The 17,757-nt window shown below is 44.1% G+C and overlaps 1 protein-coding gene across 1 annotated transcript in view; it reads right to left on the reverse strand.

Moving 5' to 3' along the window:
- Window positions 1–17,757, reverse strand: part of cdh23 (cadherin-related 23) — a 153,491-nt gene that overhangs the window by 102,913 nt on the left and 32,821 nt on the right. Inside the window, exons 4-6 of the mRNA XM_084020696.1 lie at window positions 12,575–12,717; window positions 12,303–12,350; window positions 11,848–11,940 (exon numbers count right to left, since the gene is read on the reverse strand). Coding sequence (XP_083876822.1) covers window positions 11,848–11,940; window positions 12,303–12,350; window positions 12,575–12,717 — 284 coding nt within the window. The remainder of the gene's footprint in view (window positions 1–11,847; window positions 11,941–12,302; window positions 12,351–12,574; window positions 12,718–17,757) is intronic.

Genomic DNA, 17,757 nt, shown 5'->3' on the forward strand with positions numbered 1-17,757 from the left:
TTATAGTTCCTTGCTGTAAATCAGAAATATGAAGTGTGTAAGTGAGATACGTTTTAGCATTAAGGAAGGTGTGTGTGGAGCCACAGTCTGTAGCTCCGTATCGCGCTGCAGTCTAAGGTTTCTTTGGACTTTAGCGGTCCAAATAAATGCAAAGGATTTTATTTAAATCCCTCTTATAACCGTCTCCTGCATAAATATTCCATTTCACTGGGGAAAAGTCCCAGTACAGAGGGCAAAGACGCTGTGAGCTCCACTTCACTGGGACTTTGAGAGCAGCCTGGGGATGCGCTACATAATGGACATGTTCTTATTATGAACTGGGTGGCCCTCGAGGTAAAGCCATATTGATACAAAGCAAAGAAAATAAACGACCTGATGAAAGCCAATGAGAGGTAAATGATAACAAAGCCTGTTTGCATCCCTCCTACAGCATTTCTTCTTCTCATACATAATTTTTCCATTCTTCTCCTTCTCCTTTTTTTTTCAGAGACCATTTTTTAAAATAGAATTAAATGCAAATTAGAGTGGAGCAGATTATCATATAAACGGCTGATGCCTGGGGGGGAAAGACACTGGCTTTATTTATTTATTTAGTCATATTTTCCACAGCTCCCCATACAACTCTGACTTTAATCAGTCCACACTTACTTTTAAAGACATAGGGGACGCAGGGACCGGTTGAAGTGATGCATGCTTGAGGTTGTGCATGTGGGCAGCTTGTACTCGTGTTAGCATGTGGATATGAGAGAGGTATGTGACGGAGCAGAGAAACGGGCAGACGGATGAACCTGCAGCATGCAGACCCGCTCCATTAGCAGCATGTAAACCGGTCTATCGTCCAATTAGCCGAGCGCTCATGTTGTGTTCATAATCTTTCACTGTTCTCATACAGGGCAATCGCCTGTGAAGGTACACATCTGGAACAAATATCGCAAAGCCCCATAATCCTGATACCGCGCGGTATTTTATTATTTTTTTTATAGCAGCTGGATGATGTTTGCAGTCACCCACTGGTGCAAGTGGTCTGATCTGAATTCACTGGGAATGAGGGAAACATTGTTCGGGCAATTACCCAGAACTAATAGGGAGGGCAGAGATGAAGTGAGGTAGTGGTGAAGAGATCTAGACACAGTCTGAGCAACAGACACGCATCGCCAGAGCTGGAAAGTGACCTCCAAACCGGCAGTCTGTGCTTGATATTCGGATGAAGGGTTGATTATCTTTTCATTTACCTGTGAGGATGTCACTGCCAAAGTAGCTGAACAAATTCATTGTGACACCTGGCAGTGCTTTGTGGTTTGACAAACTGGTTTCTATTTCAGACATCCTGAGCTCTTTTCTGAGCATCTCAACTAATATAATCTGCATTGTTTGCCCAGAACTACCCAGATCCCAAAAGAGATATTCTTCTTTTATTGGTGTCTTATAAAGTGCCTTGCTGTTTATGCATAATCTATAAAAATCCATCTGAACCCATCTACTTCCATTTTTGGTGCTCAAGGGGTTTGTAAGGGGCGGGATGATTCACACCGTGGCCTCATGGGAAGGAGGTTTGAAACCACTAGTCCGTGAGGTTTGCAGACTCTCTCCATATGTTTCCTACAGGTCTCTCTCTTACCCCATAATCAGACAGAATTGCCTTTCTGTTTTCACTTTGTTATTTAGTCTGACACTGTATTCACATGTGTATATATACACATTTCATCGCTAAAAAAGGGTGCGATGACTTAGATTTGTCTGCATTTTTTTTGCGGCTATGCTTCTGTCACCATTTTTCTGCCAATTTTACACAACGTTGACGTTCCCGTTCTCAGTCACACCTACGTAGCTCTGCTCGGTTCAACATCTGATCCATTTGAAATTGCTGGGGGAAAAGAAACAATCTGAAGATGAGAACAGCAGTTCTGAGGTCAGGAATCAAGCTAGTTTGGACTCACAGTCCAAAGAAATGTAAGGTTTGATGAAGTGGGGAACTTTACTGGGCCCAAAACCAGGAAAGCACTCCATGGTCTGCTGCAAACATGACACTACTGTACTGTGTTAGTGGAACTATGGCACCTCCTTTTGTGTTTGTGACGGATGACCAAGAGAAGCTGCATCTTACACAGCACAATCTCAACACTAACTCTGCTGGCCACGTTGCTTCTGAGACCATTTCAGCAGCATCAAGTGGGATTCAATGCACTCTAGTGTTTTCCAGTAGATTCACTGCTCCTTCTCCCCCCCCGCTGCCTCTCTGCTCCCTCCTTGTATCCCTGCGTGCTCCTTGTTTTCAAGCCTTTTGTGTGTTTTCACTTCACTGTCAAATCTGGAGCTCTGAATCTCCCCCGTTCTGCAGTCTGGTGCTATAGCTGCACACTGCACTCTATATCAACATCTCTTTCTACCTGCAGCCTCGGGCGCAGGGTATCGTGAGGGCGGATGGGGCTCCACCTTCCATGACTCTTAGTGTCCCAGGTGTCTCTCTGCACACACACACACACACACACACACACACACACACACACACACACACACACACACACACACACACACACACACACACACACACACACACACACACACACAGAGACACAGAAATATGCTTCCTATTCAATGCATAATTCACAGACTTCAAGCAATTGCAGACAGATCTGAGTACATATATCCAGGCTGCCTCTCTCCTACACTATGACCCCAGGTGCCTTTAATTTCCCATACATTATTCCAGTGCTTCAAGGATGACAGTGGTTAGTCCCCAAAGGAATCGCATTTGTGTGTGTGTGTGTGTGTGTGTGTGTTAAACTCATCACTCCCATCTCTGACGTGCAGCGGGGGAACACACAACCAGAGCATTAAAATGCCTCTGTTATCTTACCAGCTACGGTAATCTTATACGGCTGGGGTTGTTTGGTGGGCAAAAGAACACAGAACGCTGAAATATGCATCATCGGTATGCAGGCTTTTTATTTTCAACCGTAGGGGAATAAGGGAAATAAGGAGAGGGGGAGCTAATAAGCAGACCAATCAATCTGGTAGAAATTATCAAACAAAATCCAATTTCAATCCCCAAATAACAATCTGTCAGAAATGTTTGAATCCACACTCCAGGAAGGATTACTTTACAGCATTTAAGTCTTTACTCGCCATCTGTTCTGGTCAGAGAGTCAATAATACCTCAGCTGATGAGGCCAACATGGAAACAAAACTATTTGCCATGCAAGGAAGGCATATTTGCCTCCTCTGTACTGCTGAACTGGAATAACATTGTCAAAGCAAGTCCTCCACTAATGTGAGGACATCTCGTCATTAGGTCCAGCTTCACAATTACAACAACTCCTGGGTGATGCCGGGACTTTGAAATTCATGTTCTAGTCCTGCTCTATGTTAAAGGTGTCCTGATATAACTCAGATATGACACTATAAATAAAATCTAATCACGTCCAACGTATTGCTGCTACTGTGGACTGTTTCATCTTTGTAAAAGGGTAAACAGCAATAATGTTAATAACGTCCCGTTCTCAAATCTCACAGTGTTTGCAATTAGAGACAATAAAATGGGTGGAGATTCCCCTTGGGGTGGGATGTTTAAATCCTGCAGTGAGAGCCCAGCTTAAATGTCCACACATTGTGTGAATTCAGACAGCTGAGTGGATGTCTACAGGAAAGTGAAGAATGTGAAGAATAAGAGAGAAGTATTACATACATCGGGAGTGTGCTGCAAAGTAAGCACCCCCACATGCCCTGAATAGAATGGAAGTGAACTGGACTAACTGTGAACGTTGCAAAACAGACCGAGAGGCTGACAGAGTAACCGCGGTACTACTGGACTCCGTTTGCAATCACTTCATGTAGCTCTGCAGCAGAGACGAGTGGGGACAGACAGATAAGCACGCACAGAACAGAACTGCATGTGGCAAGAAGATGGACATGCTCGAGACAAAAACACTTTCACTACCAGTCTATTACAGCACAATGTAGCCGGGGTTTACACGGTTTAGGCTTTGTGAATATTATATGATGATAGATCTCTCTAAAAAAAAACAAAAAAAAGCAGCAGCAGCAGCAATGACACTAATGCAGAATGGCAAAGTGTATAATCATCTCCTGCATAAAGTGATCATTACAAGGCAATTTGGTGCTTCCGACAACAAAGCTAATATCCCAACCTGTTATTTCCATTGTTTCATTCCCCTTTCGTTTCTCTCTTTATCTCAATTAGTAGAATGTGACGTTGTCAAATTAAATTACATCTTGCTGACGAGACGCGACACCGGTTGTGGAGAGCTCGATGAGAGGAGTGTGACTTTGACGGCCTCCATCCACAGCGTCTCGTAGTAGCGGTTTATTGATTCATTCCTAGCAAATGCTGAAATGTCTCGTTCTTTTCTTACAAGACATTGCAGCTCTTTTACAATCCAATATCTGCTCTCCTGTCAAAATCTCTTATAAGCACCGTCTTCATTGTCCTGCCCTCTATTCCTTCCTGCTTTTTTTCTCCTTTTAACCTACCTTTTCTATAAGCCGGGTCCTTTGGGGGGGTAGAGAGGAATTAAGGGGGGGAGCACAACGCACAACTCAATTATACATCAAAGCTTATGTTGGGGGCACCACGGAAGATGGTTGAGGACGAAGGGGGGTTTCACTGTGATGAGGAGGGACCTCGGTGGCGGTGGCTGGTATCGCTGTTAGTCTACAGGGAAAACAGGCCGTGCTTACTTAAGAGAAAGATATATTGACTTTTCTGTTTCTTGATGACTTACAGAAAGCTAATGAGCTGAACGACTTCTACCTCAGGTTCCAAACACAGGATTTGTCCAATCAGTGCGATACTGGTTAGACTCCAACACGGACGACTCCAACACGAGGCCCGAGGTGGAAAGCTGCAATCAAGACAGACGATGGAAGAAGCACCGACGATGCGTTTGGTAGAATCAGCCACTTGGAAAACACCTTTACTTTCAGGAGTTTAGTTCAGCTTTTGACTTTGAGAATTGGATCTAAAAGGTGTTCCTGCACATCAATGTCCGGACCAGACAGTTAATATATAACATATGATGAACTGCTTCTCTAGCCTTAGGAGTCGAGGTCCACGATGTCAAATCTGATCAGCCTGTTAAACTATGAGCTCACATCTTGGGCTCAGACTTAAAGGCACACTAGAGGAAAAGTTCCTAAAGTGTCCAAAGGGTAAAACCTCTGGGGGTCATGAACCTACATAACTAACATGGCCACCTGCCCATTGGATTTAGATTCTGAGGGCTTGAGGTTTAGAGAAAAGTGCTGTGATGTCTACATGGGAGGGTGGGAATGTTGTTTTTCTATAGGAGGATGTACCAAACAAGTCACCGTCAGACTGAGAAGAATGACAACCTGAAAATATGGCAGATTTGACAATGACAAGCTGTAAATTGAAGCTTGAACATCTGTTTCGCCACCTTAATTAGTTGGAGGGGTGTTTGTTGAGATTGTCATGTAACCTGCTGAAACATAGCTCTGAGGGAACAGGGGTGTAAACTGAACAGCAAAAAAATATATATACAAGCATGGATTTTAAATACCAGATGAATCCAATGTTGAGATAACCATATGTTACAACAAAGCAAGCTTTTGCAAATGCATTGCTCACTGCAGCTCCAACTGCACAACAAGAAATAGGGGGTTGGTAGCAACAATATTGCTTTAGCATTCCTATTCCCTTTCCTTCCACACTTCTCTATAATGCATCGTTTCTTCTTTAATGCCTTTCTTCCTACCATCGCGATTGTTGAAGTGACAGCCAAAACAGATTTGAGCAAATTGGAAGGGCTATAAAGCTCTATTAAAGAAAATCTAGTCACGGTCTGAGGAACAGTGAGGGGCAGAAACAGACGAATGGGGTGGGAGGTGCACACGGAGACAGAGGAAGACAGAGGGAAAACATTTTTGAGGAATTTGCATAATACCAAAATGGAGCCCTGGTGAGGCTGAAGGCACGACTTGTAGCTGAACATCCCCCCCCCCCACACACACACACTACTTTCTTTCTTCCTTCAACAGAGTGTTGCTCCTATAACCGCGGCATCATGCACACCGCAAGAAAAGTGATGAGAATCCGCCCCTCTGTCTTTTTCCATCTCCCGCGTAAACACGACCATGGCTGCAAAAGTACGGAGGGACTGACAAGATGCCCAACTGTTTTCAATGTTAGTGAAAACCTTGTCAGAAATCACAATCCTGCCAAGCGAGTGTTGGAGGGAAGGAGAGCGCCCAAGGCGAGGGTGGGGGTGGAGGATGCAGGGGTGGGACACACTCACTTGAAAGAAAGGGAGAGAGGCAACGACAGGTTGATTTATTCAAAGAGTGAGGAGTGGGTGAATCAAACTTTAATGGCTTTTGGGAGTGCAAGGCGTTCTCTCTCTCCCTTCAATCCCCCCCCAGTCTTTCCTTGTGTGCTCCCACCTTAGAACCCCCCCACCTCAGAAATACACTTCGCTGGTCACTCACAAACACGAGCTGTTGTATTTTTTTGACAGACAAATGTGCGCCCATCTCTTCTGCGTAGCAACGCAAATCAAGGTGCTCTTCATGCTCAGTGGGAGAAAGTAAATGACAGGAAGATAAAGAGAGGAAGAGGAGGTGATTTACCTTCACCAGTGGCAGCAAACATGATGCCCAGGTAGTTTGTTGCCTTAACCCGTGGACCGGAAAAGATGCATGGAAAAAAAATGCTTCTACATGCACAACGTGTTGTCTGAAAACTCACATGAGCAACCACTTGGCCCTGAAAGGCTTAGTGAAGTCTACAAATGAATCAACATTCATGGAGGCTGCACTCACGCCTTTAAGAATGGGCTTTCCACACATGAAACTTATATATCTATTGATTATCTGCAGGTGGAAAGTGACACACATACACACAAATCAAATTGTGAAATGCAAAAGCTGAATTAAGTGACACTTTCTGCATGACATATGTGAACAAACAGCTGGTAAAACATCCTGGGCCTGCACATAAACTGTCCATATGCACTATATCAGTGCAGTTGTGAAGGAGTTGAAAACGGAGCACATGATCATCCTCTACAACCTAATCTAAGCAGACAAAATCCTACATGGAGAAATTTAAAAAACAAAGCTATGTTTTACACTTTGTCATGATTTCATAATATTGAAAACTGGGGGAAATATATGTAGAATTGAATTCAAAGCACCAAATCTGTGCAGGAGAAAGTTATAAACGGAGCCTGAGGTGAGTAAAATATTGACTGCTTCCCATTTAACCTTCTCACTTTATCCATTTTTTTCTCCTCCCTAAATCCCTCCATCCCTCCCCATGGGGCTCAGGGTCTTAGTGTCAGGCAGAATTCTCTTTGAGGCCTCCGCCTGTCAACCAGCCACTACTCAGCTCAGTAACCACTAGATTCAATTACAGGAGACCAGGAGAGATGATAGTGAAATCATTACGGGCTAAATCCACCTTCTAGGAGGCAGTGCGTGTGTTTGTGTGTGCTTTCTATGTGCAGGAAGACGCTAGAAATTAAGTCACAAATATTTTATGACTGTAGCTTCAAAATAAATGTGTTTAAGTTCCCAGAGAAGCCTGCAAAGAAATCAGTCATCCATATGCTGTAGTTGCTGCTTTAGAGCTGAAATATCCGCATAAACAAATTACCGTTGCATGCTGTAACCTGCCGGGATAAAGGGCAGACGCTGATCAAAGATTAGGGAGTGAATTTCAGCTTTCAAAAAGTGGAAAAACAAGGTACATAGAAGAGAAGGAATATCACAGATTCATGTATGTTCTACCTGACAGCGACAGAGGGCACATCAAATAGCAGGGGCCTGTGTTTTTCTGCCAGAACCCACATCAAGCACTAAGCAGCTCATTCACAGGCATAATAGGGGCTCTCAAACACCCTCTGCAAATATTATCTAAAATGTGAGTGCGTGTGAGCGCGTGTGTCCATGAAATGCTGCCATGCTATTCATCTCAAAATTGTTTGGAGGAAGAAGTAGCCAAAAGTTGGGGGCTCAAATTCCGCCGGTTTCCATTCCTCCCTTCTACTTAAATGTTATCACAGTGCCTTTGAGCAGTGGACACACATCCCAAACCACAATTATCCGACTGATAAAAGTCACTCAGCCAGATTTCTGTTCTGGGCAGCATGCCACTAAAAATTAATTCCATTCAGCATTAGTTACTTCCAACTGTTTGAGGAAGAAAACACCCCAGGTTTCTGATGGGGGATGCCTCTATAAAAAACAAATACAGAAACTTTCTGCATGCTTGTGTATCAGAGCAGCCTGAAGGGCTTTTCTGTCTTTAGATGCATGACTTTCCACCAGAGGGGGTTTGCACCGAGCAGCCCTCCTATGTGACATCAGCTATAGTTCATCAGAGCTTACTGTAGGTTAGAGAGGGACATTGAGATATGGCTGATAGAAAATAAGAGGCTGAGGAGGGATTTGCTCACCTGCCTGACATACCTGAGAGGCAGTAAACAGATAAAGTTTGGATATCTTATCACCCGGAGCCTCTTGCCTGTCTGCCCGTTTGCCAGCACATTTAATCCATTATAGTGCTGGTCTCAAGTCAGCTATACAATCTTGTGTGCATCATAACGGTGTTATCGAAGGCAGGATTTCACTGCACTGCGTATCTACTGTAGGTAGGTGGGGATGAATGCCAGTATTGGCAAGAGGATGAAGGAAGAGATGTATTTAAATTGGGAAAAGTGAAGAGGCTGAACCTAAAAAAGAAAGAAAACAAACATATACCTTGGTTAGATCTTGAGAGAACAAGTTGCACCATGACAGCTGTTTGAGTCCTGATACAGACACCTGGGCCACCGATCTGATACGGTGTTTAATTAATCAGCTGTATGCCTCACAGGCTGGAAGTTGCTTGAATCATCCTTTTATGTGTAAGGCAAAGTCAGAGTGTTGCTTTCCTAACTTTGTAAAATGAGTTATGAATAAATACATAGATGCAATCTGACAGAATTGTTATTTATTATTAAAATGATTAATTGTACACCAGCAAATTGCTCAGAAATCTTAAATTCAAAGGATATCTACATAAACATAATTAAATTGATGTACCCCCATTGTGAAAGATGTCCACCTAACTGCGTCAGTATAAATATAAACTATGACTAAAGACATGAGGTGGCCAGATGGGAACCGTAAGAACAAGAGAAAGCCGTTTGTGGTCTGGGGGCGGCGTATGGAGCAGTAGGAGAGGGTGCACACTTGGAGAAGTTGTTAGTGCTGGCATGTGACATTATCACACACTGGTCCTGACAGAGAGGCTGACTCTCAGTGGGGCAGTGTGAGGCTCTGGCAGCCAGGGAGGAGGATGTCTGTGTGCCTGTGTGTGTTTAGGGAGGGTTGTTATTTAAGTCATGGATGGTCCCACAACGGCAGCTCTGCCCTCCTCATTTTGACGACCAGAGGGCTTCGCTGTATCGGAGGACTACCTGTCGCGCATTGAGAATGTGAAAAACACTCCTCAGTATGTTGCAGGCTCACTCCATCAACTCATGCAATAATGGATTTGGGTTGTGGCCCATCTGCTGTTCTATCAAAACATTATTTCTGGTGATAGCCTTCGCTCCTCACATCCAGTCTCTGCTGCCTGGGTGTGTGGATGCTGTAAATCTGGCCAGCTCATTAGCACTGACAGAGGGAATGCTAGCAGCCCACCTGCTCCCCTTCACCCTCTTTATGGCTCTACAAATTAAAACGACATTTACACACACTCCACCCCCCCTGCTCTCCCTACCGCGCTGCTCACCTTGCCACGCACATCGCTTCATCTGCTCAGCGCTGAGCTTCGTCAGATCCACCATTCTTCTCGTTCAACAACCCTAAAGCCCCTTTGAGTTGTTTTCTTTTGTCCTCTGTCAATCTGTTATATCCCCGTTTTAAATTCCATCATTTCTGTCATCCTTCACATCCGTCACCCCTTCCCATCTTCCTCTCTGCTTAAGTTCAGCAGCAGCTATCTAGCAGTGACCCCCGGTTACTCCGGTGAGTGACAGCATGATGCAGTGAAGCCGCTGCTTGTTTGCTCTGACCAACAGAGTTTAGTTAGGGTCACCGAGGTAACGAGGCCATAAAACTGCAGGTAATGAAAAGCTGTGGGAAACAAGATAAGGGGGTAAATGTAGCGGAAGTGGAGGCGGCGCATAATGAGGAACAAGCGGACTCCTGACAGGACATCATCCCAGAACTCCCTGTTCCAGGTGGAGGAGTCGGGAGGCTTTAATGAAGAGCTCCCCGTGTACAGAGCGGACTGTGTGCGCTGCACTCTAATTGCACCACACAGTCATGAAGATGATTGAATTTTTCGGTGTTTCAATTCAACAAGAAAGGCACTCTAACAACTGTGTTGATTTGTGATATAACACATTCCACTTGCATTAGTCTCACTCTGTGCTTATGTACACAACATTTACATATTTTATTTCCACTGTTATATGCGAGACAAACGGTGCTGAATTAGACTCACTGCTGCGTCTAGAAGTTAAAGAATCTGATCTATTACCATAACCGCATTGCCTTAAATAAAAAAAAGAAGCTTGAATAGTGTCGGCACTAGGAGGACAGTACTGACATGAGCAGTAATTCACCGAGTGATGCAAGGCAACCAACCATATGTGAGCGATTGAGGGTCAAACACAGCTCTGTTTAATGGCTTTCCGGAGGCTAAACTGCCCATTGTTTGCAGAGCTTGGAAAATCTGTATGTGGACTATAAGTGAGTCCCACACAACTGAGCAGCGGTTGCATCGGCCCGAGAGAACCTTCCCTGGTGGGTGGTCTAAACAGCCTCGTCTTAACAGTCCTTCTTTCTCCCATTTATTTGCCTGACTTTATGGATTGTTGAGAGAAAGAGCCACTGGCTTTGAAGATTTGGTGAAGACTCAGAAAAGGGGTCTGTGCTCAATATAAACAACAAGATGTGTGTGTGCGTGTGTGTGTGTGTGTCTGTGGATTTCAGCCCCTGTTTGAAGTCCTCCACTCCACTCTGGCAATTACTTCCATCAAGGATTAGATGAGGGAGAGGGCAAAGTGGAGAGAGGAAGATGGAGAGAAGTGAGAGCTGAGGAGGGAGGTAGCACATTCAGAGAGGACAGAGAAGCAGAGAGGAGGAAGGAGATTGAGGTCTCCACTGCAGTGAGTGTTTTCACTCCCTATAAAAAGAGAGTTGTGTACACACTCCTTAAACACGAGCTAGAAGACAACTGTTCAAAACATGGGATGATCTCAGGTGCGGCAAAACGCTGCAATTCCCACGGCACCGGAGAGCGAAAACACTACGAGTTGACGATGATCAAATATTCTCCCTTCCTCTACCTGTAGTGCCATTTATCAATCTAGTTTTGGTATGAGTTGCCTAGTTCTGGAGACATCAGCAGCAGAGTCTGGCTTCTGTCCAATATAGTTGGACTTTTTTGGTTCTCAAAGCACAAATAAATATATATATATATATATATATATATATATATATACACATACATTTGAACAGCAATGTCTCTTTCTTTCCAGAAATCATGACCTGGTTACTCAAGATAATCCACAGACCTCATTGTGAGCGGTTTCTTGTAGGAACCATGCTTGAAAGACAATAGAACTAGCACAAAAGAGGAAATAAAATGTATTTTCGATTTTGGGGTGAACTGTTGGTCAAACTTGATAGTAAATACAGTTTTTCTACTCCAAAATTGTGGGGTTCATCAATAGCCCTACATGCAATGCATTTTCATTTTATTTAACTTTTCTAGGAGGAAGAGGTGCATCACAACCTCTGATTCACAAATAATTGGACTTCTACCTCGGATACATTGACGTAATGAGTTAAAAAACCTGCTGCCAGCCTTACCTCTGGGATGTGGACGGTGTAAGGCTGCCCATGGAAGATCGGCGCATTATCATTCACATCTCCAATCTGGATGTTTACTGTGTCTTTGACCACCTGAGGGGGAAAAGAAACACCTCCTCAGAGCCACCTCCACAAGTTGCTCGTCAAGAGTATTGCACTCACTGAAAATGTGCAAGCCAAGATCCACAGTGGAGGAAAAACAGGACGAGTGTGTGATAGATTACCCGCGGGGGAGAGTAGGTTGAACGTCAGTATGTTTCAGTAACTAAACTGCACTGAGCGAGACAGGTGTCAGAATGATTACATGTGAGAAGGTGAAAAATAAGGGTGTGAATGAGAGCAAGAGAGTGAAAGGGAGATGGACTGAGGAGGAATGTCTATGTGACATTTGGTCAGGTGTCAGCGTGTGACTGGAGGTGTCATAACTGTGATCACAGTGCAAATCTGTCTCCTACCTCTTGAATGTCACTCACGTAGAACTCAACCTGCATCTCCGACTTGCTCTGGCGGAGACAGAGACAGACATCAGCATGAACTTTGCAGAAAAGCATAAAAAGACAGAGAAGATACCCTGAACCCAAAACTCCTTTCTTTCTCCCCTCCTCCAGAGTTTTGTGCTTTTCCCTGCCCTTTCATCATTTGATCATTTACATTCCGTCTCCTATTTTAAAAATGGTCCCGAGTGTATTTTCTTGTACATAATGCATTGTGCTTTGGTAATTCATACCTCGCGGTCGAGCTGCTGTCGGAGCCAGATCACCCCGGTGTCTTTGTTCACAGAAAAATACCTCATGGCCTCTTCTCCGGAAACGCCATACATGAGAGGTTCCCCCTCAGGATCAATTGCCTTCAGCTGGGCCACTGATGAACCTGCCAGACAGAGCGTCAAAAGGTCAGAGGTCCCACAGGGAAGGTGTCTAACAAGATTTGTACTTGGTTTGGTGACCTTGTATTCACAAATCTAAAGAGCAATAGAGTGAAAATACACTCCAATTCAATATTGATGCCCCATTAATTTTACTGAGCCACATAAAAAGAATATATATATAAACTAACTTTTTTATGCATTTGAATGCAACATGCATATGCAATCAGGTAACACTGCATGCATTAGCTGCATTATACGTTAAGGATAAAGATGCTGTAACAAGACAAACACACGCTTCACACATACAAAGACACATCCTGTGTCGGGGTAGAGAGGAGCAGAGGGTTTTTAAATTGGAGCTGCAGTGGTTCACAGGCTTCATTCGTCACAGACACTCGCGCTGAGACAGGCTGGCTAATCAAACCCAGAGGTGGAGCGTCATTAGGCCGGCTAACCCACCATGCTGGACGGATGTGTCAAGAAGGGGCTAGGCTGAGGTGAGATGGGGCATGGAGGACAGCATGAACCCCCCCCCCCCCCCCAACCCAGAAGGTCAAGGCTCATTGGGGTAAAACTGCTAGGGAAGGGTATCGTAATGGGCTGAAGGGGAGGGTATGCTGAGATCAGTCACGCACACACACTGGACACCAGCGGTTATGAATATGTATAATGTTCTCTTTCGACTCGGACACAAGCATACACACACACACACACACACACACACACACACACACACAGCTCAAATGTATACACATATTTAAGTTGAGATAATGTACAAGGAACCAGACATTCATTTCTAAAATCAGGGACTCCCAGTAGGGATCCGACGCTGTCCATGGTGCTGAGCTGCAGTCCTTACACAACAATGTAATACTGGCATCCTCACTTGTTCCTTTAATTTTCACTATGAATGCAAATCTCAGTAAGAACAGAATGTTCATGCTGGGAGAAGCTCTACCTTTGACCCTAAATAGAAAATAAGAGATTATTGAATATGAGTGTATGGATGGGGGACTAAAGATCTCTCACAGCAGCCTCTTTCCCTCCTTACAGGTACTCCATCAGAATAGCGGTGAAGCCAAACTAAATCTAGCCTGTCACTTGCGCACCAAAATGCTTAACACAACGACCAATTAGGCTTCACAATCACACACCCCTCTCGTTTTATTAATACACTCAATTTTCCCATGAAAGGGTTGCAAAAATGACTAATTAACATAACGATTTATGGACTCCTCTCATTGCGTCTAATGAGATTTATGCAAATTCAGCTGCTTTCAATATGAGTTATAATTTGGTTGAAGACGGTGCAAATTGAGCATTTTACCTCATAGTCATCAATAATAAGTGATTTCTTTCCTCCCCCTTCCGGCCCTCTCAACTGTGGAGGAATTGTCTGCTCCATGTGGGTAGACGTACACTCGAGCGAAGGATAACAAATGAATGATAACAAAATCATTTCAAACTAAGACTATGTATGAGCCACAGTTCCGTGGAAGATTAACTTCTCCTCTAGAAAAAAAAGAGGCAAACTAGGACCAGGCCATTAAGCATATGGGTTAGATTCCCTGGCACATGTGCTGAACTGGAGACAAGAATATGTCTACATCTGTTGAATCAGTATGCAGTGGTAAATTACTGCATGGATTCACTAATTTCTACTCATTTTCCCAGACTGCGTTTCCTTATATTCATAGTGTGGATTCTTTTTTACACTATTCCTGGGAAATAAATATATTGAAAAGGCAAAATGGGTGGCAGTAGATGAAGATAATAACTTACTTTGTCCTTAAACATGGAGTTGTCTGAGATTTCTATTTCTATGTTTGAGTGACCATTTGTTTTTGACCGTGTTTGTATAAATAACGCAGATTAAATATCCTCACATGAATGGTAGAACGCTGAGCAAAATCTAAGATATGGTTGCCTCATTTATTAATTAAGGTTTTATTTAATTTAACAATTCAATTCAGAATTAGGGCAGATTTAGGATTAGATTAAACGGTAAAGCCACAATGTGTTGAGGGTCAAAGTTGGTTATACATTGCTGTAATCGCAAATGCTCCTCGCAGGTATAATAAAACAGTATATTGTGTGTGTGTGTGTGTGTGTGTGTGGTGTGTGTGTGTGTGTCCTTCTAGTGCTTATCTGTAACACTGTGGCATCAAGCCCTTTCCCTGACAAACGATGCTATTTAGCAGAAAGTGATGCCAGTATTACTGTTATGAATGATACAGTGCACATTAACATTGCCCCTCCCCTTCTCCTCTACTCTGCAACACTGCTCTCATGACAAGAGCGATGGGCTAAAAGAATCATCGCTCTCCCTCACCTTCCTCTCTCCCGTTGTCCCCCTGAAATTGTTTCTCTCTCCACAAACTCAAATACTGAATCCTCAGTTTTTCCCTTCAGCATTGAGACAGTCAGGTCAAACCAGAACGACCAAAGCAGAACTTAATGACACCACCGGTGAGATAAAGACAACTGGACACTGTAGAGATGTGTGTTCTTCTGTGTATTAACACATAAACAGAGAGAAAGCCCACAAGGCTTGTTCTGTGATGAATATACCAGACTAAACATGCAGTTTTATTAACCTCTTAAACCCTCGTAGTAGTAGTACAGTGTGTACAGGTAGTTCCCTTAGCCACACACACACAGTGCAAATTGTTATCACACCAGTGTTGGCACAGAGTAGTAGATGGCGGTTGGAGATGCACTCAGCTGTGTTATCAGTAGCGGCCGGTTAAGAGCAGTGAGTGAGTCAACAGTGGGCAGTGTGAAACAGGCAATAAAAGGAGTTTGGAGAAAGCTTGAGTCACTGCAACAAGGAGAGGTCCCCGAGCATAACTGGTCACCCAACATATTATGCACTTTGCTGCAGCAGAATGCAAGATGAACTGTGGACAGACACACAGGTGCACACTCCCTCACGGACACACACAAACAACAGATTGTGCAATCTTCTTAGTGTAGATAATAATAATAATAAAAAAGGAGTACATTTTACAACTGATGAACTTGTGCATCTCATATAGATGTGATCTTAAATATTTAATGAAAATTGGCCAATATAGAATCCCCATGTGGTTTAGTGAAATGGCTCATCAGCTACTTCAGGGAACATTTTAAAGGCAATATTAGATTGCATTTAGGTTTAAAATGGGGGGAGAGCCAAGAATGAACGAGCCAAAAGTGTGAAACATGCACATATAGAAGTATCGCCTTGATGTTGTATGCCTCCGCCAACCAGTTTACATCCATGTCTTTCCATAGTGTCATCATTTTGCCCCAGACACATGTGGGACATTCCCCTATTTTCATATGAATTCTTGAGTTATGCCAAAAAACTGAGGTAAACTTTGTCCACCAAATTCTGAAGACCGTACGATCCGAAAACAAATGTGGAGGGATAATAAAAAAAACTGAGAGAAAGCATAGCAGCGTGTAAGTAGATTTTAAAGTAAATATGAAAAGTGCATAGGAGGTGAGATTTGTTGAAGAAAGTAAGAAATACACTCCGTAAGCAAAGTTAGACAAGGACTTCTTCAAACATCGTTGCTTCGCTGGTGCAGGGCCGAATAAAAACACACCGCCATAAAACATACAAGATGACAAAGGCTGGAGAGGCAGCAGACGGAAAGTGATGGGGAGGAGGAGAAGAAGAAAAGTAGGAAGTCCTGCTAACCTATACAGAGCAGCAGCCGCATGTTTTACTCAGCCTGAGCTTTTAGGGAAGGCGAGGGGGGCGAGGGGGGCGAGTGGGGCGCTAAATCAGCCACTGGAGGACATCAATCCCTGCTGGATCAATAGGAGTCACTGGCGTCCGACGAGGACTAGGCTCGGCCCTGCCCCGGGGCCTCGGGCTTGGCAAAGACGAGAGGCTGCGGGCCAAAGCCCTGTTTATTATGTTGGTGACATCTCTAGACCTCTCGTTCATCTGAGCGCTGATTCAGTGAGACAGGCACTGTCAGGACTGCAATTTCACGCATGTTGTGAATTATAGCGTTGAATTTTATGGTGCACAGGGGCTCAACGGGTATATGGGCAATGTTCAGCAGGCTGCCTACGGAAAAAACAACGCAGAGAGAAGACTGAGTGAAGGTGGAGGACATCGGGGGGATCGTGATCTTCACCTGCGTTGTATAAATACTTGATGAATCGTCTTGAGGCCAGCCCAGCGAGCCTCGGGGTTGATGTCATCCAATGAGCAGGCTGATGAGTCAGTATGATGCCACTCATGTTACCACACTGTCCGTCCACTGACAAAGAGAGCCTTCAAACACATCAGCAACACAGACTTGAAGCCGTGCCGCATCCCATCAATCACTCCCATCAAAAATTCAGACAGTCCAACGCAGCCTCTGTCTAACTGGCAGCAGGAGATCATTCTGTACAGCGTCTGGGTTTTCTTCCTGACTTTATAGAGCCGTATTTATCACTTTGTGAATGACCATGTGAAGACAAATTGGAAAGAATAGTCGGTGGACAGAAGCCGTAATGGAAAGCCTTCCCATCTGTCACACAAATGAGTTGTGATTATGAGAGGGCGACTCGATGGCGACGCTACGCTGCTGTATACTTTTAAGCATCAGATCAGGTCTGGGGATAACAGAGGGAGCACTTATAACCACATGCTGCTAATTGACTGTGTGCCATTATAACTAAATTGGTCTGTTCCTTGTATAGAACTATTACAGGAGGCGAGTGTCGGCATCTGCTTTAATCCCCGGCACTGAAGGATCTATACGACGGTCGTAAACTCCCGGGGATGCAGAAATACCACTTTCATTTTGTTACAATGAGGGCCGGGGATGTTGCTGTTTACTGTGGTCATTACAGTGCAAACACAAAGTGTGTGTATGACTGAAGAGTGGAACTATATGCTGCATATTTGGGTTGATCCAGCAGGATGCACCTCACAGCCAAAGTCCTCTGCAGTCAGAGCAGTGGATGACCCCGCTGTTTCAGTCACTTTATGTGAAGCACTTCAAGGGTGATTTACGAGTCAGATTCCATCGGGGGAGGGGGTTAACTCGGTG

The sequence above is a fragment of the Eutrigla gurnardus genome (genome assembly GCF_963514095.1).
Source record: "Eutrigla gurnardus genome assembly, chromosome: 11".
Lineage (NCBI taxonomy): Eukaryota > Metazoa > Chordata > Actinopteri > Perciformes > Triglidae > Eutrigla > Eutrigla gurnardus.